The sequence below is a fragment of the Oncorhynchus kisutch genome, linkage group LG4 (assembly GCF_002021735.2).
Source record: "Oncorhynchus kisutch isolate 150728-3 linkage group LG4, Okis_V2, whole genome shotgun sequence".
In the NCBI taxonomy this organism is placed as follows: Eukaryota; Metazoa; Chordata; class Actinopteri; order Salmoniformes; family Salmonidae; genus Oncorhynchus; species Oncorhynchus kisutch.
The window spans coordinates 63107651-63129097 of NC_034177.2; the positions used below are offsets into that span (position 1 = coordinate 63107651).

Below are 21447 nucleotides of genomic sequence, written 5' to 3' on the forward strand. Positions count from 1 at the left end.
CAACTCACAGGGCTGAGCTTGCTTTATGCATGTTAGGCCTATGCAACTGTAGACCTAATAAAAAATGTACAGTTGGTGTCATCACTATTATGTTGACTGATTAATTCCAGTTAATAATTTAGCATCAGACTGAAAAATCATCTTGTTTTCATCCCATACAGCATGTCAGATCTGTAATGTTTGAGTGTGCCTATACAAGAACATTTATTGAAATAGTTTTTGCTTGTGTCTGTCCAGAATGATATGTTATCGCCTTTACTAAATTCATACCGGCAAAACAACAGCATACCACCCTAGGTTCGTTCTCTGATCCTAATCCAATGATTGGATGGACAACATGTCAGTTCATAATGCAAAAGCGTTGATTGGTTGGAGGACGTCCTCCGGAAGTGGTCATAATTACCTTCTAGGTCTATGGAAGGGGGTAAGGCCTGTAGCCTCCTCAATTTTGTATTGAAGTCAATGTAGCCAGAGGAGGACGGGGAATAGCGGTCCTCCGGCTACATCATGGCGCAATCTTAGAGTGCTATTGTAGAGCTATATTGCAAAACAGTTAGTTTTAATCAGGTATTTGGTGTCATGAACATATTTAATATAGTTGTATCTCATTTTTAAAAATTCTGAAATTCACTGAGTAGGATGGGCCTCCCCTTCCTCCTCTCAGGAGCCTCCACTGCCCCACACATGCTGCTTGAGGTGTAACTTTGGTGAAATATATAGAATACATACACTGAACAAAAATATAAACACATGTAAAAAACTTATTTCTCAAAAAATGTTTGCACAATTTTGATTACATCCGTGTTAGTGAGCATTTCTGTCTGTAATAAAGCCCTTTAGTGGGGGAAAACTCATTCTGACTGGCTGTGCCTGGCTTCCCAGTGGGTGGGCTTATGCCCTCCCGGGCCCACCCATGGCTGCACACTTGCCTAGTCATGTGAAATCCACAGATTGGGCAGTAATGAATTTATTTCAATTGACCGATTTCCTTATATGAACTGTACCTCACTAAATCTTTGATATTGTTGCATGTTGCGTTTACATTTTTGTTCAGTATATTTGGTATGTGTGCTTGCTTTCGTACATGCTCCTATTCAGTGGTAGTACACGTGAGATACTTGGGATGTGAGCATGCATCAGTGTGGGCTCTATGCACATGTGGTTGTGGAGAGCATTTGTGAACGACCCTTAGCTCAATGTCAGGAAGTTTGGGGATTAAAAAGAGGCAGAGTGTGTGTTGTGTGAGCATGTGTGTTTTTATATAAACAGTGGAGCGGTTAACCTTGATGTCGCTCATTTCCCTGCTCCAGGGGACTGGTTGGGACATGCAGGACAAAAAGGAGCTGTAGATTTAAAGACCCAGATGCAATTAGCCTGTTTTCCCCCTCTCCTTTCTACATGAGCAGACAGATGGCTGGGGCCCACTCAGCAGAGATGCAGCCCACTGCGGTGTCCCACCAGGCAGGGCACCTGCAGGGAGACAGAGTGCAGGAGAGACCCTTTGGCTGAGATAGGCATTCAGTATCCTATTCTTCTCTACTGAAATATGGTTATGGGAACATAAATGGTTCTGAACTGAATGCTGTGCTCGTTACAAAATAACCACTGCACTACGGTGAATTGAAGCTAGAATGTAGGCTGCTAGTGCGATTGTATCACTTAATGTAGGCCACACTGGATATCACAATCTGTATAGCAGATCTTTCTCCTTTCCCCATTGGTCGCTACCATCATTCTGAAGGTCTCCTAAGAGTCTCTTTGTTGGAGGTGTGTATATGTGTGTTGTGTGCCCCTCTGAGCACAAACTAGAATAAAGATAGGTATCCTTGTAACCAACCAACACAACCATATTCACCACAGGATTTCGAAAACACTGCAAGCCTGCATTCCTTCCCCTTACTTCACCAGCATAGAATGAGGTTCTGGGGGTGGAATGGATGCTTGGCAACAATTACTGAGCAAAGTGCAGCTCTGAGCATGATGGTCAGCACTATGCCCGCAGGCAAAGACGGTACTTGTCGAGCCATGAAAACACGTAAAACCGACAAAACAACAACAATAACCATGGAGGAAAAAAACAATTAAAAAAACCACGCAATTATCAAAAGCACAATTTGCTGTATGCCTGTTGCGGAAAAAAAAATAGCTCACTGACATTTTAGCCGGGTGCGCCTCGAGCTTTCTGCAGTATCCAGTCTTTATTCATCATATTTGGACAAGTTTAGGGCCAAAGGAAACAGCTTGGAATGAGAGCTATAAAATCTCTGGCAAGCAGGGAGAAGAGCAGGTCAGTGGTATGAGAGGAGTCTGGGGTGGGAGCACGAGGCTGAGCTTCTGAGGTTCCTGGTAAGATGATCTGATTGGGAGATGGGGGGGGACAACACCTAATCCTGGATTGGCCGGCGTGCTGCTATCCCCCTGGTAATGCAGTAATGACATAGATACAGTCCTATATCTGACCCAGCAGTCGGGGGGGGGGGGGGGGTTATATAAATCAACATTGACATGACTTCAAATGAATGAGAGGCATCCAGGATGCTGGAAAGAGTAGAGCAACAAAGCAGCCCATTAGTATCAACTCAGTATAATGCAAGCAAGGGTTCAAATTGGGGACGATGAGGCGGAGAGGTATGGACGACAGGATGGATAGGTGAGAGTTTAGATTTCAATTCGATTAGCAGTTCGTTCTTTTTCTTAAAATCATGAAAATAGTTCAACGCGGGTAGTCAATCACTGTGATAATAAGGGGAGGATGACTATCATATCACCAATGGGGCGAGTGGAGGACGAGTAGTTGATTTAGACTATGTACCAGATACTGTGCCTGTCTGAATAGCCATACTTGCGTTCTAAATACACTGAACGCAACATGTAGCGTTAGTCCAATGTTTCATGAGCTGAAATAAAACATCCTAGAAATGTTTCATACGCACAAAATGCTTTTTCCCCCTCAAATTCTGTGCACAAATTTGTTTACATCCCTGTTAAGTGAGCATTTCTCCTTTGCCAAGAGAATCCATCCACCTGACAGATGTGGCATATCAAGAAGCTGATTAAAACAGCATGATCATTACACAACTTGAGCTGGGGACAATAAAAGGCAACTCTAAAATATTCTGTTGTCACCAAACACAATTACCACAGATGTCTAAAGTTGGCATGCTGGCTGCAAGAATGTCCACCAGAGCTGTTGGCAGAGATTTGAATGTTAATTTCTCTACCATAAGCCGTCTCCAACTTGGTTTTAGAGAATTTGGCACTACGTCCAACCGGCCTCATAACCGCAGACCATGAGTAACCAAGTCAGCCCAGGACATCCACATCCGGACACCTAATGAAACTGTGGGTTTGCGAAACAAAATTTCTGCACAAACTGTCAGAAACGGTCTCAGGGAAGCTCATCGGAGTGCTTATTGTCTTCACCAGGGTCTTGACCTGACTGCAGTTCGGAGTCGCAACCGATGTCAGTGGACAAATGCTCACCATAGATTCCTACTGGCACGCTGGAGAAGTGTGCTCTTCATGGATGAATCCCAGTTTCAACTGTACCGGACAGATGGCAGACTGATGCCTACAGCGCCAGACAATGTGTGAACAGAGTGCCCCCACGGTGGCGATGGGTTATGGTATGGGCAGGCATAAGCTACGGACAACGACCACAATTGCATTTTATCAATGGCAATTTGAATGCAGATTCCGTGACGAAATCCTGGAGGCCCATTGTGGTGCCATTCATCCACCGCCATCACCTCATGTTTCAGCATGATAATGCACAGCCCTATGTCGTAAGGATATGTACACAATTCCTGGAAGCTGAAAATGTCCGAGTTCTTCCATGGCCTGCATACTCACCTGACACGTCACCCACTGACTCCCCTACCTTTTTTATCAGGTATCAGTGACCAACAGATGCATATCTGTATTCCCAGTCATGTGAAATCCATAGATTATGGTCCAACTAATTAACTTCTATTGAATGATTTCCTTACATAAACTGTAACTCAGGAAAATCTTACAAATTGTAGCATGTTGCGTTTATATTTTTGTTCAGTGAAGTAGCCATTTTAGGTATGCGAAAAAAAGTCTTATAGTATGTGACATACAAACACATTTAAAAAATGAGTATTCTTTAAATGCCAGGATGTTAGTGTCATTTCATCTAGTAGAATTCGCTGCACACTTTTGAGGAAGAGAATTGTCTTTCTAGACTGACTTGTGTTTGACACTGACAATGAGATGAGGACACGCTGTACCCAAATGAACGAATGGCATTAGATGACACATTCTCAGGATGGGTGTGCCTAGTTTGCCGATACTTGTTGCTTATCTCATTAGTTTGACTAAATAGTACATTCTAAATAGTATGTAGTATAATTTGTACACAGTATGTAGTTTAGTAAGTAATAGGCAAGAGATTTCAGACATGGCTACTGCCTCGAGTAAAGAGGTAGAGAATGGTTGCATAAAGTTAAAGGCTGGCTAGGCTGGAATTAAACTACATAAAAAAAGGTAGTCATAACTGATAGTACATTGAAATACACAAACCAGCAGATGCCAAGTATTGCCTGTATATTTTATTTTACGTACAGCACATATACAAAAAAAAACTGAAAATAGCCAATAACATTGACCAACGAGGGCAACAGCAGACAGCCATGTTGCTCATCAAAACACAACATTTCCTGACATCCGCTTCCATCTTAATCATAAAACAGGTGAAAGGAGCTAGGCACTCTCTCCTTCCACACTCCTAAAGAGTCAACAAAAACCAAAGCGATTCAAAATGGGGAAAAAAAACCGCATCAGGAGCTCTTGGTCGTGTTCATTGGGGCTTGCAACGGAAAACATTTTGCAACAGAAAACTAAAATGAGCTATTTCTTATTGGACAAGTACAGGTAGTCCTTGCTTTTTTATTCTGTTTGGGGCCTACTGAACTACCGACACTGGCCAGAAGTATGTGGACACCTGCTTGTCGAACATCTAATTACAAAAACCATGGGCATTAATATGGAGTTGGTCCCCCCTTTGCTGCTATAACAGCCTCCGCTCTTCTGGGAAGGCTTTCCAATAGATGTTGGAACATGCTTCCAATCAGCCATAAGAGCTTTAGTGAGGTTGGGCACTGATGTTGTGCGATTAGGCCTGACTCGCAGTTGGCGTTCCAATTCATCCCAAAGGTGTTCGAAGGGGTTGAGGTCTGGGCTCCGTGTAGGCCAGGCAAGTTCTTCCACACCGATCTTGACAAACCATTTCTGTATTTACCTCGCCTCGTGCACAGGGGCATTGTCCTGCTGAAACAGGAAAGGCCTTCCCCAAACTGTTGCCACAAAGTTGGAAGCACAGATAAGATTTCCCTTCAATGGAACTAAGGGGGCTAACCATGAAAAACAGCCCCAGACCTTCATTCCTCCTCAACCAAACTTGTTGGCACTATGCACCGGGGCAGGTAGCGTTCTGCTGGCATCCGCCAAACCCAGATTCGTCCACCGGACTGTCAGATGGTGAGGCCTGACTCGTCCCTTCAGAGAAAGCATTTCCACTGCTCCAGAGTCCAATGTCATCAAGCTTTACATCACTCCAGCAGACTCTTGCGATTGCGCATTATGATTTTAGGCTGGTGCGTGGCTCTTAGGCCATGGAAACCCATTGTTGCGTCTAGATGTTTCCACTTCACAATAACGGCGCTTGCAGTTGACCGGGGCAGCTAAAGCAAGGCAGAAATTTGACAAACTGACTTGTTGTAAAGGTATCATCCTTTGACGGTGCCACGTTGAAAGTCAGAGCTCTTCAGTAAGGCCATTCAACTGCCAATGTCTGTCTATGGAGATTGCATGGCAGTGTGCTCAATTGTATACACCTGTCAGCAACGGCTGTGGCTGAAATAGCCCAATACACCAATTCCAAGAATGTCCCTATACTTTTGGCCATGTAGTATATGTCCCGACTCCCCTTCCTTCCCCCCTACATTCCAAAAGTGCTGCATTCAACTAAGATCAATAAAGGTCGATCCTGCAGTCTTCTCCATCTCCAGACTTGTAGCCAGTAGTGAGCAGCCACCCATCTCCCCACACCTTCACACGCACACTCAAAAGAGTCGAATTCACAGTATTCTTACAGCATTTCTGAGTGACCATAAAGCTTTAATTGATGCATAGTGTTTGACACTTTTGTCCACTCTCTCCAGTGGAAACATTTGACGGGGATAGAACTGGGGTGGGTTGAGAGAATGTACAAAGACACACCGGAGACAAAAATGCAAGAATACAGTGTACACAACCACCCCTGAAAGGATCAATCTCTGGCATCCCAAAACTTTAAAAAAAAAAGTACATCTCCAAGGCCATGGATAGTCAACGTGGGACATTTGAACTCCCGCTGCCTGTCAGTGCTGTAACTCCAGTTAGTGTTCGGACAATGAGCTTACAGCAGGCCACAAAAGGTACAGATAAAGTGCTTTTCTTTACATGACACAAATAATTCAAAAGTGAGTCAAAATTAACTCTGGGATCGCTCACAAATAACCCATAGATACCACACTTCTGAAGTATTCAAACCAAACTGAAATGGAAGAGAGAAACATTTGAAAAAAAAAAAAAACTACGTATAAATAACGTTACATCGACGTATCCAACTAGCAACGCTGAAGAAGGCTACAAAGATGAAACACTGTAATGATAGAATAAACTACAGTACTATTTCTGGATGGAACAGTTTCACAGTTTCATATTTGGAAAGTAATGAACTTAAGAGTAAGACTTTTCACCAGAAATGTTGTGGATATGCTTCCTGGTCTATTCGAAAAGAGTTGCTGGGCTTCCGATGAGGATGGCACTGGGACTGAACGAACCTGACAAGGTCCTCTGACTGGTTGTCGTTGAACCGCTTCGCGACCAATCGGTCGAGAGGACCGTTCACAAAAGCAGCAGTATGGAGATCTCATGGGGATTGTAGAACGGTCAACTTAAATCGTTATGGATAATAAATGGTTACAGATAATAAATACATTCTGATTTGTAGTATGTTGCTATTCAGTTCTATTGAAATGTAGTTACATCTAAAAAATAAAATAAAAAAATACAAAATTGAGGAATTGTTCCGTGTAGTCCATGAGATGCCTCAAAATTGCCCTTTCTTGCTCCCTTATCCAGTCAACAACATTCCACCTGAGCAGCCATTTTCCTCCAGCCATGTGGGGTTGGGAAAATGCTGTATAAATAGTGACCGTGGAAACTGCACACGCTCCCTCTCTCTCCAGGGGATAGATGACTCAAGAGTCAGAGATCCGCAACCTCTGACAGAAGACCATTCTTCCGCCTTCAGCCTCTACACAGAGTGAGAGAGAGAGAGAGAGAGAGAGAGAGAGACGTGAGAGAAGGAGAAAGAAAGAACAAACAGAGTAATGAGTTTGAGCAAATAATGGCAGTTTCCCATGGAGGGACATTCTAACTGCAGGCCTAGACTTTGCACTGGGAGAGATGTGCATGTAGAATAGATGGATTCTTACTTTACCATTCAAGACAGAACATTTCTACGTGAGTCCAAGACACTGTCTTAACTTTCAGAAGTCACGCTTGGACAATCTCTGGACAGCTGACATGGCAAAAACTATTTCCATCATGAGTGATTCGAAAGAGAGGCATTCTCAACAGCTTCTGGTGAGCATTATGAACAGAGCTCAGTACAGGTACCGTCACAGAGCTACTGAGGCGTCGCCAGAGCAAACAGTGGTCCTGGGAGCTGTCTGGCTGGATCATATCACCCTGAGACAATATTTAACCTAGGTGTGTGTGTGTGAAGGGCCTGGTGCTTGGCTACATGGGGTCTGATTCCACACAATCAACAAACAGATACCAGGGGAACATGGGCCTGTGCTTTTGATTGATCAGGCCTAACAATGTTCTATGACAACTAGGGGGATAGGCAGGCTGAGACCAAATCATCATAAGTCCCTGAGTTCAGTCAACCAAAATCATGAAACTAGCTAAAAATCTACCGGAATGATGGGTGCAAACGTGCACTTTTCTCAAATTGCATGACCAAATCAACTCAATGACTTGGTGTGACGTTACTGAAAAGGTGATTTGGTTTAACTCACATTGATTTATTAGCTAGCCATGGCTAAAATACACTTCAGTTCTTAGTGGCTGTTTAAAGTAATATAATATATGCCATTTAGCAGAAGCTTTTCCCAAAAAGACTTACAATCCGGCGTGCATACATTTTTTTACAGGCTTAGTTAATCGTTAGAACCTTCTTAGGTGCTTCGTTAAATCTGAGCAGTTTCCCCAAAACCATTGTAACTAAAGTTCCACTTGAAAAAAAACACTCATTATTTATAGGGCTGGGAATTGCCACCTCACGATGCTATCACAATACTTAAGTGTTGATACGATATGTATTGCAATTCTCATGATTCTACAGTGCACTCAGAAAGTATTCATAACCCTCGACTTATCACACATTCTGTTGTGTTAAGCCTGAATTAAAAATGGATTCAATATTCCCCCCCCCCCCCCCCCCACCCATCTACACACAATAACCCATAAATGACAAAGTGAAAACAAGTTTAGATATTTTCAGCAAATGTATAACAAAAAAACTAAACAGAAAGATGTTTCACTGTCTCTGTGACCACAGATAACATCAGAACAAAGTTGACTACCACTACAAAGTTGCCAATGTCTTCGAAATTGTTACAACCAAGGTAAGGACAAAAATATGCTTCAAATGAAAACAGATGACTCCATTAAAAGATAAATACACTACATAGGGTTGTATATTTAAATCATATTGAAACCAATTCCATGTTCAACAAATTAGTTTTTTTTTGTGCTAATTGTAAGGCTAAGCTACTGTCTGTAACTGTTGCCTCAATATACTATTTCATGATGTGTAACAGCGTGTGCGCAATGATGTGCCAGATCTGTGAATTACTGCATTATTATAGGGTAGTCTGAACATAAGAATAAGCCGACTCAATATTAGCAGCCATATCGGCCAAGTGATAATATCTCTACTAGGAGTTGATCCGTTGTCAGTATTGTGGAAGAATTCTAATGTTTATGATCGGAGAGCAGCGCTGCCATCCTTTTGATCCTATCAGTATTGACAGATGCTCCGACGACAACGGACGCACTTGGTGAGCGTTCTCTCTACGAGGCGTTCCCGGGATATGCATGGGACATCGTCGGCGGGTTTAAGAACGATGTGTCGTTAAAAAAACAACACTTGTAAGCTTCAGTTCCATCCCTATCGGGAAACCGGGCCCTGCTTAGTTAGTTGTAAAAATGCCAAACATTCTTTAAGCAAATTACAACCCCAAAAAATGTAATCAAGAATATTTTACTATACAACATTTCCATGCCTGTATGTATGAGATAAGCAAAAATGTAGTTTAGACATTCAAAGAGAGGGTGGGTATTTCGCCTGAACATTGCCCAACGTGTATCCTTAATCAAAGGTACCGGAATAGTGTATTTAGTGAACAAACTCACAAATGGTCTGAGTGTTGTGGACTCACCTACGTTTCGCAGTGAGAGGTGAGTAGAGAGGTGATCTCGGGGCTCATGTGGCCCACGGCCTTGGCAGCTTCCACGATGGCTCGCCGGTACATCCCTTTCTTCTTGCGGTTGAATCGCGACCTGAAGAACTCCCGGAAGGGGGAGAGTTTGGCAACGGACAGCTGGGAGGTAGTGGGCGAGCCGAACCAGGCCACCTTGGCCTCTGGCCACTGGACCTCGCAGTTAGACTCCTCTTTGCGGCTGCCGCTGATGCTGAGCACTCTCGCAGGCCACCAGGGGAACCCATGGATCTTCCCCCACACGACGTCTCCCACGGCCACCGCGTGGCCCTCCTCCGTCACGCACTTGGTCATGCTACGTGTGTGCAGGCGCACGGTGAGTGGCGGCACAGTCTTGCTGTCGTCTTGTGAGATCGAGGAGGACATGGAGGAGATGTGCTCGCCGGGCGCTAGGTCGCACAGCTCTGGGGACGTGCCATCTGAGCTGAAGGATTTGGATTCGTCTAGACTGTCTGTGCTGCACACGGACAGGCTGGAGGAGTCCGCTTTCCTCTTGCGAAGGTTGATGAGCAGCGCAAGGTCACTTTGGCCTCGGTCTGCCTCCTCTCCAGAGCTCCCCGACCACAGCTCCATTGGGGTTTTCTCCCCAGAGTCCTCCGAGTGGGGCAGGGGACGAGGGACCGGGACCCCGAGGCTCTTTCTGCTCTGCCTCTCTACCAGCTCTGAATCGTAGACCGTCAAGCTGTCCTCTCCGTCCCCCAGGGTCCTCACTCGAATCTTGGGGGAGGGGAAGTCCAGGCCAGCCGTTGGCGGTCTGGGGAGCTTGAGTTTGGGAATGGACACAGTCAGGCCCGTCCTGGTGGCGTCCAGGATGTGGCGCTGCTCCTGGGTCTGGGTTAGGGTGGTGGGCTCGGGCACCTTGCCCAGCTGGCCTTTTAGGCCATTTTGCATCAGCTGCTTAGGGCAGAAGGGCTTGACAGAGCCGTGGACCCGAGCTGGGATCTTCATCACCTCGCCCTTGCCTTGCGGAGTGCTGTAGGAGATCTTGATGACCGGGCTGTGGGGAATGATGTCCACTGCAGGGAACTTTGGTTCCTCATCCCTCTTGTCCTTCCGGAGCCGCTTGCTGTCATAGCCGGTGGGGCCATTCTCCCGCCTCTTGCTGTTATCCTTGGTGGCATCTGCATCCTCTTTCCTGGTCAACTTCACAGACCCGTCTTTGGAGTCTTCATCGCTCTGTGGAGCGTTCTCTTTCCTGGAAGCCTTGGTTGTGGGCATCCCGTCCTTACTGTCCTCGTCACTGTTCAGTGTGTTCTTACACTTCTCGCACAACACCTGCCGGGGGCGGAGTCTGATGGTGCTCATGGTCATCTGCCCGGGCTCTCGGGTCCGCCTCTTCTTCCTTTTAATGGTCCGCGGAGGTGGCTGGGGTACCCATTGACCATAGCTGTGGCGCACCCAAATGGGCTGAGGGAAGGGAGCTCCTTCAAAATATGGAGGGTATGGACCGTGCCCGGCAGGCACTGTTGTGGGCAGAGGGGCTGGGAGACTGGCACCTAGTGGGTCATTTTCAGGGAGCGTGTTTTCATCCTTTGGTCTATGATGTGAAGCCTGGCTGGGAGGTTTAGTAACAGGTTCCTCTCTCAGGACTTCAGGGATTTCACAACCAGGTTTCAATGCAGGGCATTCCACTGGCTTTGTTGTGATATCCGGTAGGCAGAAAAGCCCAGTCCTAAGAGAAAAAGTGAGAAAAAAAATTACTTTAGTATGCTTTGTAGCTTCTGGGTTATTAGATCCAATCATGATGAAGTCAAATTGTTTGCACTCAACTTTATCATTGTGGATAAAGCAAGAATTTAAACTCTTTAGTTTAAGTTCCTGTTCGGGTCAAGAACATTAGCTCGACTAAATCTAAGCACAACAAATGCACTCCTCTGACAATGTTGCAACCAAACCTCTTATGGTTGCAACACTTTAGTTTGTGTAAAAGACAGCACATTTATCACCTGTGTTGGGTTTTCTACTGGAGTGGGGGTTGGGAGACAGCAAGCAAGCAGGTCGTTGTCTAGTTCGCCTATAGCCCACCCCTACAGCCTTGCGCTTCAAACTGAAAAAGCTGAAGTGCGTGTTTTCTCTGTAAATTCACATGTTCCTTTTCATGCCAGTGGCCTACAGGCGTGACGTGTCCAAGCCGGGCTTCTCTAAGGAGCCATTTGAAAAGGGAGTTGAGAGCAGCCAAGGCAGCAGCAGCAACATGGCTGTGCTCCACTCTGCTGTCAGAGACAGCAGACAAAGAGACTACAGGATACCCAGGAGCCCCCTCCACTCCATCTGACTGAAAAAAACAACAACCCCGTGAATCACTCGGGACCCAGAGAGAGCCAGGAGATTCACTTGTTTTCGCATCAGTGTCTGCTGGGTGCTTGTGTGTAATGAGATGATTAATTAAAGCACATTTAGGCAGCCCGAAAGGCGTTTCCCCATGAGCGGCTATTGTCACATTTAAATAAAGAGGCCCGGCGAGGCCTGTTTCCTGTGCTTTAGAGGAGACCTTTAAAGGCCCTTCTTGAGCAACAAAATCTCAGCCATCACAATGATTGACACAGGCTGGACATAGTGGTTAACAGGCCATGACAAATCCTGTTTCCATTTAACATAGAATGCTGTACATACACTACAACCAAATAAAGAGATCCTGCACAAAGGATACATGACATGGAAACTGGAGACGCACAATTAAGGGAAATGCATTCCTATAAACCTAAAAGACATTCCCAAAGCAAAATATGCCTGTATTCCAAACCACTGTTCTTTGTTTAAGCTTAGATCTTTTCCACTGGGGAAGGTCAATCTCAAGGCATTTGGAGTGATCCATCACGTGAATGTGTAGGCCTACATGTCTCAGTGAAGGCCTACCGATATGAAAAGCTGGTAAGATTCTGATGCTGAGTCTATAAATAAATAAACCCTGTGGCATTTAAAAAAGGTGCACCCACTGCACTGTACTAGCATGTACTAGTGCAACACAAGGCCAGTACATGTGACACACACTGCGTGCCAGATAACATGCTCCATATGAATACCAATCATTCAAATAACATTTGATACCTTAACTCTATTGTTAACACCCTATACATAGGCATAAATGGGATTTCTTGCCAACATTGTGTAGTTCACCCTTTGTCAAGTACAAAGTGGGCCTATAGCCTAGTTTTGCTGGTGTCTAATTTCCTTGGAAACGCGACAATTAGTGCCATCTTTAACAGCAAAACACAGCTGTATAATATCTTATTTAGAGGTTCAAGTCAATCATTTATAAATAGGCCTACACTGATTGTATCATTAGCTAAGGGTAACATTGGATGACTGAGTTTAACATAGGCCTACATTACTGAAAGCACAAGAACAGGAGTAGGCAAAATTATAATGATGTGATGCCCATCACTTTGCATATCTAGTATTAAAACACGTAACCTTGATGTAATAATTACTAGATAGGTAGCTATAAGAATGTATGTACAAAAGTCTAATATGAGAAAGGGTGTTTCAGTAAGGCCAGCCATAGCTGGGTTACATTGTTGGCAGTCTAAATCTAGCCAACATTGAACTAGCTTGATAGTTGAGCTAACAATGAGGTAACGTTACCCACGTAAGCATAACTTTTGTTGAAATGCCAATCACGTTACTTTCACGGGGTGGTTGGCTTTATCCAAACGTCCTAGTAATGATACACGTGTTTATATGTTATTAATATGTTCGCTGTAAAAGTGAGCAAATCAGAGTTAGCTGGCTAACGTTAACTAGCAAGCTAGCTACAACCCCTTGGAGTCTATTGTATGATGGCCCATGTAGCTAGCTAGTTAGCATGCTAAATTAGCCAGCATACATTAGCAGGCTAACCAGCTAATTATTTTGTGATACAAGTATACAATTATTCGAATAAATAAGACTCACTTTTTGTTGCAATCGAGTAATATCCCCATGTAGCACCTTTCTTGATAGGTAAGCGTCACTACTAGTGTATCGTTAACTATTTGATCAACAGTGACAGGAATCCGAGAGCCGGCCCGCAGCTCCTCGGCCACAGCCTCCATATTTTCCGGCGTGAGGTGTCCGGCTTGGCGGTACTCGAGCCCGGCCCTGGGAGCCACGATCGCCTCTGCTAAAGATGCTTCTCCCTTCTACTTTCGAGCACGGGAGGGTACACCAGGGCACGAAATGACGCCATCACCCCCCACCAAGTCAATTACAACAGTTCTGCCACTGGTGACATCACACAAAGACAGAGGATAAAAATATTTTGAGGTTGCCCCTCTGTCTTGCTTAAAATTATACCGTTTGGCTTTCCGTTTATTGTTGGCTCATGTAGCCACCATTTCAGAACAATAGCTATTTCATCACTATTAGTTATTATCTAGCTAATACATTTTTTTTAACTGTAATTTAACTAGGCAAGTCCAAAAATGTATTTTATTTACACGGACATCCTAGGAACAGTGGGTTACCTGCCTTGTTCAGGCTCAGACCGAAAGATGTTTACCTTCTCAGCTCAGGGATTCGATCTAGCAAACACCGGCAAATGGCCCAGCGCTCTAACCACTAGGCTACCAGCCGCCCACTGATACATTTCCCCCTTCCATTTTAATGTTAGCGTCAGGCCATTTTTTTATCGTGCCATTCCAAATTACATATATTCCTACCTTCCAACTGCCCTGGTTTACATGAATCACCCCCATATTTACTGTCTGTATCCAAGCCAACTGTATCAATAAGTAATTTAGGCAGTGCTTGACTTGGGCAGGAGCTCTACTGCTTGAGCTCCTGTTCCTCTTATAGAATACTCTTATAGAGCTTCTGCACCTTAATATAAACAGTTCCAGCACCCAAAAGGAGTACCGGAACCTATTGAAGTCAAAGTCAAGCACTGAATTTAGGCTATAAACACACATACAGTCAAATAAGTATACATGATCAACCCCTGTATAGCTGCTGTACAGTTGCAAGGACCTGAAATACAGTGACCTATTAGGCTGCTATTTAGCACTGATTGACTTGATGAATGAGGGTGTGTTTATCTTGGAACACAAGCACTTTACACTTAACTAATGATATGCGTGTAACAGGCTGAAATGTTTATTGATGAATGGGTATCGGATGCCATTGTAAACTGTTTGTAGAGTGCTGTAATTCCATACTACCCTGTCCTGTACGACTTCTTTGCATACAATGTCAATTCATTTAATACGGCAATAATTCTAAATGGCAGTAGGTCTACACACACAAATACTTTCACTTGTCATAGCATCTTGGTGAGTTCTCCCCAGTAAATGCGATGAATCGATACTCGATGTCGCTCTCCTGTTTCCTCTCAGCAAGTTCCGACTGCAATCTCTTGGCCTGAAACAGAAGCAATGGAAGAAACCTAGACATTCATTTAATTCCTGGGGCTGCTGTCATTGAGCACTGAAAATGACTTGACTGGTTACTTGATATACAGTAGAATAGTAACATACTTCCTCCATGTCCTGCCTTGCAGCTTCTGTCTCCTCTTGGGCAGTGCCACTGGGCCTCCTGCGCCTCTCCTGGATCATCTGAACATGGCTCCTGATCCGCTGCTCTAACTCCCGGTCGCGGGCTGCCCTGGGGTCACACAGGTCAAGGGTAAAATGAACCACCATTCCACAAACTAAAGATTCTCTTAGTTACATACCGCTGTGGGTGCTGCATGTTGTTGGTGGTGGAGGATTAGCTGGCTAGCTACAGACTACAGAGACCAGATGCTCGGAGTCCGGACCTGTCTGACCCTGTCCCTAATCAAGACTCCTGATACTTTAACCTGGCTGTGACTGACCAATGCTCCCTCCCTCCACATATACATTTATCACACGATTTCACACGATTGATTGATATAATTATTTGTTTATTTATTCCGATGGACTGTACGCTGCAATTCAGCTCTTGTACACCTTGACAATAAACTAAACCTTATACTGAGGTGTACTCTTTTGAATCAATAGTTTACATGAACAGTATTTATTCAAAAGACAGGTACTGGTCTATCGTTGTCAAAATCAAATCAAATTGTATTTGTCACATTCAATACAATAGGTGTAGAACTTGCAGTGAAATGCTTACTTACAAGCCCTTAACCAAAAATGCAGTTAAGAAAAAAAATTGTTAAGTAAAAAAATAGATTAGTAAATAAAAAACAAAAACAAATTCAAAAAAGTTAAATAACAATAGTGAGGCTATATACAGGGGGTACCGATAGAGTCAATGTGCAGGGGCGCCGTTGGACTAGGTATAGTACTGGACAACAGAAAAAAAGTAATTAATTAAATCAAATCAGCTGAACCAAAGTATTTGACACAGGGGACAAAATATATGCTTTGAACGAAAGAGATGTCTGTACAAAAACCCTCTTTCCACTAAATGTCTCTGAACATCTTTGATTGATCTGCCATTGCTTTCTTTGGTGGCTACTGTCAGTAGATTAGCTACATCATACCTGGCTTCCTCGTGTTCCTTCTGGGACAGGAACGATCTCTGTCTCTGGATCCTCTTTGGTGGGGGGTTGTGGGTCTTGACCTCACCACTTTCAACAACACTACACAGAGACTCTGTGGCGTATGGAGCATTTATCGGTACCTGTACCAAAAAAATACATGAATTTCTATAGAAAGCTGGACTTTTCTTCATACAACTGAAACTGTGAACTTACAGTAAGTTAAGGATGGATGATAGGTCTATCAGTGACACAGATTGACTACTACTATCCTGGCACATTGCTGAAGAGGTCAGATATGAGATATACAGCGTTGCTTTCTTTTTTCTTTTCTTTTTAGGATCTGAGGGTCCATGCCAAATCTTTTCACCCTAATGAGGTGGAAGAGACGTTGTCATGTCCTCTTCACGACTATGGTGGTATGTGTGGACCATGATTTTAAATTTTTTTAATTGAACCTTTATTTAACTAGGCAAGTCAGTTAAGAACAATTCTTATTTTACAATGATGGCCTGACAATTCCTTAGTGATATGGTCACCAAGGAACTTGAAGCTCTAGACCTGCTCCACTACAGCCCCGTCGATGTGGATGGGGGCGTGCTCAGCTCTCAGTTTCCTATAGTCCATGATCAGTTCCTTTGTCTGTGACGTTGAGGGAGAGGTTGTTGTCCTGGCACCACACTGCCAGGTCTCTGACCTCCTCCCTATAGGTCATCTCATCGGTCGGTGATCAGCCCTACCACCGTCGTGTCGTCTGCAAACTTAATGATGGCGTTGGAGTTGTGTGCGGCCACGCAGTCTAGTCTGCTGCTTTGTATCTGACTGTGTGCGTGTGCGCTAGCATTCTGTGGAAGGGTTATGTTTACCAGCTGTGGTGCAGCCTCGCTGGGGACATCTGACTGCAGGATGACTGACTCGGCACACTGGAGGCACAGTGATCCATCGTTAGCTAGGCCTGTCGCTGCCCCTGACCTGGACAGCCTCAACTGAGTGTCTGCGCAGCCTGACGCTATCTTTTTCAACGTCTGCTCACCCAGAATGAAAACAAGGACTCCAGTCAGTCAGTCTCTCTCTTTCTACTCTAACTTCTCTCAGACAGTTTCCTTATAACAAGAACAGAACTGAAAACATTTTTATAATTAAAATGTTCTCCCTTTCCAATGACTGTGAAAGCCTTTCCTCGGGCTGGTGTTATGCTGCCCTCCTCTGGTCATTGGAAAGGGAGAACATTTGAATCAGAAAAATGCTTTCAGTTCTGTGAGTGAACAAATAGTGTATTCCAAAAATAGAATGGGAGTGAAAGCAGACATACAGAACAGACATACCTCTTCTCTTCTATGTCTCTCACGCCTTTCCTGCTTGTGCTCTAAGATTTTCCTCTCCTGCATGACCCTAGCATGAGTACGCCATTCCTTGAGGAGCTCTTGGTCTCTAAGGGAAAAGAAAGGCAGGACCATATAAAGCACTGTGAGGAATTCATTACCCTATAAACACTGATCTAAGTTTGGTTTTATTTTGTTTAGGTTAGGATTGGGGTGGGATAAGCTCATCTTAGACCTTGCTGGATTTCTTTACCTACCCCTTATTGGCATTGGCCTTTGCAGACACATAATATTGATCCCTCCCTTTCTGGGACTTCATCAAATGCCAATTTGACACAATACACCCCTGCTTTCTGAAACTGCAAGTAGAGAGACAATTCTCTCTCACCCCTGGTATAACATAGTTAGCAACTAAATACTGTATGTAATTCATGTGATTCAAAAGGCCATGACATTGCTTACTGTAGCATTCATCAATTGTTGATCTCTCAAGGGCTTGACTCTCTTAAGTAGGGAGTCAGAGGTATAGCTAACTGATGTGAGATAATCCAACACTGATAAAAATCCAACACTATTAACTTACTTACTTCCTCCTTTGTTCAAGAATGGCTTGTTTTTCTTTAAGCTCTTTCATTGCAGCCAGTCTTCTCTCCTCTGACCTCTTCCAGTACTGCATGTCAAAGGGAGGGAGCTCGGGAAATATATTTCCCCTGGTAATCTCTTTCTTTCTGACAAAGAAATCGAAATAAAATGTTTTATTTTTTTATTGCTCTCAGAAGGACCGTGTCCCTACAGAGCCTGGGAGATTTTATCGCTAGGCCTCCTCCTCAGAGACTGTCATAAAAATATTCTTAAACTGTCCATGCAGTATTTTCCATCTCAATAGCCTATTCGTCTACAGTGGCTCCCTCTCTTTTCACCTTTCCTTCACAGCATTTAGTTCCTCAGAGAAAGCATCCACCATATTGCTTTCACCTATCATTGCTATCCTCGTAAACCATACTGTCCACTGTCCTGAGTATAGTGGCACGTCTGGTTGAAGAGTTTGGCAGTTCAAATAAGGAGAGAACATCATAGACTACTGAGTTTCCCCTAGATCTGCAGTTACCAGATGCCTGTCATTTCTCCCAAAACTTTACCAGAGGTTGAACCTTTTTGACTTGACCTTTTAATGACGGGCAGAGGGTATGTCTTGTGGCCTCTATCACCCTCTGCTGCTCTAGGGAGGCGTGAAATAGGGAGGGCATAGCCCAACTCAGCTCTGTCCATTTGGCTCATCTTCTGCCTCAGCTCTCTGAACCTCTGCAGTTCATCTTCATCCACCACCTCTTCACAAAGGTCCAAACTGGACTTTACAAGCTCTGTCAACTGTAGCTTCTCCACTGGGGGCATGTCTGCAACAAAAACATCAACAAGAACTTTCCATGAAAATGATTACGGTAGCAAAATAATACATCTGTCACTTCCTATATAAACAATTGTCCTCTTCTGGATCTTTGGCATCGATGCTGAAATAAAAGTTTGAGTGAATACTAGATGTAAAGTTGAAGCTGTAATGAGCCCAAAGTAAGCATGTCCCCTCATTCACGAAATAACATGATGAAATCTGGTGTGACATGATCTGAATGCCGATCTGAATGCCCTTGCAGTGACAACATAATATCCATCAAGATTAAATTACCTTTCCAGAGAGACAGTGAGCCTTGATCCTCTTTTTTAATAACATGAATATATAAAGATATAATAGGGCACCTTTGTTCTAGGTGTAAGCTTTCTGCTGAGGGGTGCCTTGGCTGGTTACCAATAGGCACTACTAGACAGTGGTTGATGACAAAGTGCCTCTGTTAGAAGCCCACTGGTTATCGATCATTTTAATCGGGCTAAAAATATTACTGGCTAGAGCTGCACAAAAAGTCTGCCTGCTGCATGCACCGTCTCCAAGGGAACAGAAGTCACACCACTGAAGTAGAACAAGGGCAAGGAGCTATTTTGGTGGCCAGCCTTTCTTTCTTATACAATCGAACAGATGGCGGTGGGCGTGTTCAGAAGGGCGGACACCACACAAACACCTTGCCGTCACATTGTTCAACTTCATCAGGTGACATTACAGTTATCATTCACCTGGAAGAGAGTTCCGCACACTAACCGGTCGTTCGGCCATGGCACTCCGTAGGTACTGTAGGATGCATTGGAGGCCCTGCCCCACAACCTCTTGAGGTGGAAACGTGATGGGGCAATGCCTCAAACTCAGGGCCTTGAGAGTAATCACGTTACCTGAGAAGTACAAACACATATGTCAGAAAAAGTAATGCAGTTCACAGCTGGAGTTGGGTCACTGAAGAATAAGCTGGGGAAAAAAACAACATGTCCCACCCACTCTTCCAGTAAAGGAAATGAAGTCCAAGCATCCTGAAGGACATGCAGCCTATCCCAAAATACTGTCAAAGTCACTGAATACTGTTGATAAAATGCAATGTGGTTCTTGTGTAAAGGATAAAGGAAACAAGGTGACAGAATTCAACTCACCCAATTCCAGTGGAAGCTCTGTGATAGGATTCCCTTCTAGCAGCAACGTTTTCAGACATCTGCATCAACCAATTAATACATGAATCCATTAAAATCCACAGCACGTCTACAAATATTTTGGTTGAAAAGCCCATACAAACTAGCCTAAAATACCTGTGTAGACCAATTTTTGCAGGAAGGGCTGTGATTTGGTTATTTCTGAGATCTAACCACACCAAGTTTGACAAACTGGTGAACAGCGTATCCGGAAGCCTGGATATTTCATTACCTTCAAGATACAAATTCTTAAAACAACAGAAAGATACAGTTAGAGAGGATACAGTTAGTTCTGAAAAACAAAGCATATTCTTGAAAATAATAGCGTCGGAATAATCTGCTTGGCCTACCTTTAAAGTAGTGTTCTTCAAAATGCAATCCACAACATATTTGAAGTTTCTTCTGCTGAAATATTGGGTGTCAGATGTGACATACTCAGTGATCTGTATAGGTCCAACACACTCTGGTAGAATGTGCGGGGTATGTGTTTTCACAGCATTATCACCACAATCAAGGCTTAAATGAAGGTCAGTAATTTCCTTTTCTAAGGAAGACATTGCTGCTGTGCTGTTATCTCATTTGGTCAGTTAGTAAGCAGTTGTATCCTTCAGCCCATCATCAAAGTGCCATCTTGAAATTGTCGACGCCCATGGCTAGAGGGAGAAACAAGAAAATATGTCAGACATGAAACTCATCTTCCAGTTAAATACAGTGACAGTCAAATTAATGTCCTGGCCCTTTGGGAGAATTTAATCATTAAACGTGTAAAAACTCTCGACTAGATATTGATGTAACGTTAACAAGCATAGATCACATCCGTGAGACACCCCATTGTTGGATACAACTAAAATTGAACGCATGATACTGAAATGTGAACAACTGTTAGCTATAGCTATGTTAGCTACTTTGTCCACATGGAATATTTCTGACATGCAACATTTTAAACGTAGGCTAACGTTAGTTAGCTTACGCGTTTAGCGTTACCATAACTGTTAGCTCGATAACGCGTTAGATATGCAAACCCAAAACATTTGGTGAAGATATTGTACAACGCGTCATTCATCATCCTAAACCAAGCAATCACTCAAATGTATAAGAACGTATGAATTATAGGATTATCAACAAGCTGAAGTAAATACATTCAACTTTTGTAGAGGCATTAGCTAGGTAGTTTATTTACCTAGCTAGCTAGTAGTTAGCCAACTAGTCGTGTGATCAGCTATTACCATGGTAACCGTGGTGGCAGGACAACATCAAATACAGGGCGTGTCAATAATCAAACAGTGCGTACAATTGGCATGTGACGCAATTAACAAGTCTCTTCAGCATCATTGGCCTAGAGAGGGGCCGTTTTTGTTGACTTTTAGGTTGACAGACAAACCAAGAGTAAAAATTAAAAAACACTTGTTTTTAAATGAGGAAAGGAACGAAAATCTAAGTATTTATAGTATTATTATAATGTCCCATTAAGTATCATCCACGCCATGCCTAACTAGCATCACCATAACTCAACCATTTACTGCGTAGATATGTTGTG

General features: G+C 43.7%; 2 protein-coding genes and 1 long non-coding RNA gene across 6 annotated transcripts; 1 reads left to right on the forward strand and 2 right to left on the reverse strand.

Moving 5' to 3' along the window:
- Positions 1-4552: 4552 nt before the first annotated feature.
- On the reverse strand, positions 4553-14080 carry LOC116352705 (PWWP domain-containing protein 2B-like). Of its 2 annotated transcripts, none has more exons than XM_020481549.2 (3): positions 13476-14080; positions 9526-11253; positions 4553-7324 (listed from the first exon to the last, which is right to left on the reverse strand). In XM_020481549.2, exons 1-3 carry the CDS (start codon positions 13613-13615, stop codon positions 7318-7320), a joined length of 1875 nt encoding a protein of 624 aa, XP_020337138.1. In that variant the 5' UTR covers positions 13616-14080; the 3' UTR covers positions 4553-7317. The 2 variants fall into 2 exon arrangements, with proteins under 2 accessions (XP_020337138.1, XP_020337139.1); XM_020481550.2 differs by having other exon boundaries at positions 9522-11253; positions 13476-13945.
- Positions 8633-15515, forward strand: LOC109889816 (uncharacterized). The gene is made up of 2 exons (XR_002255334.2): positions 8633-8705; positions 15058-15515. It is a non-coding gene; the product is annotated as an uncharacterized LOC109889816 (long non-coding RNA).
- LOC109889814 (leucine-rich repeat-containing protein 27) lies at positions 14633-21147 on the reverse strand. 3 transcript variants are annotated; one of them, XM_031823386.1, is made up of 12 exons: positions 21091-21147; positions 20261-20563; positions 20028-20158; positions 19875-19933; positions 19470-19622; positions 18514-18742; positions 17936-18076; positions 17352-17457; positions 16893-17051; positions 16030-16169; positions 15035-15161; positions 14633-14918 (listed from the first exon to the last, which is right to left on the reverse strand). In XM_031823386.1, exons 2-12 carry the CDS (start codon positions 20465-20467, stop codon positions 14811-14813), a joined length of 1560 nt encoding a protein of 519 aa, XP_031679246.1. In that variant the 5' UTR covers positions 20468-20563; positions 21091-21147; the 3' UTR covers positions 14633-14810. The 3 variants fall into 3 exon arrangements, with proteins under 3 accessions (XP_031679246.1, XP_031679247.1, XP_031679248.1); XM_031823387.1 differs by lacking the exon at positions 16893-17051; XM_031823388.1 differs by lacking the exons at positions 20028-20158; positions 20261-20563; positions 21091-21147 and having other exon boundaries at positions 19495-19622.
- Between the last annotated feature and the right edge of the window lie 300 nt (positions 21148-21447).

Coding starts and splice junctions, on each gene's coding strand:
- LOC116352705 (XM_020481549.2), bottom strand. CDS start 13,615: ATGGAGGCTGTGGCCGAGGAGCTGCGGGCCGGCTCTCGGATTCCTGTC. Junction 11,254..13,475: donor TTACTCGATTGCAACAAAAA/GTGAGTCTTATT, acceptor TTTTTCTCTTAG/GACTGGGCTTTTCTGCCTAC.
- LOC109889814 (XM_031823386.1), bottom strand. CDS start 20,467: ATGTCTTCCTTAGAAAAGGAAATTACTGACCTTCATTTAAGCCTTGAT. Junction 18,743..19,469: donor TGTGCGGAACTCTCTTCCAG/GTGAATGATAAC, acceptor TTTTTGTTGCAG/ACATGCCCCCAGTGGAGAAG. Junction 17,052..17,351: donor AGAGACATAGAAGAGAAGAG/GTATGTCTGTTC, acceptor CTGGGTGAGCAG/ACGTTGAAAAAGATAGCGTC.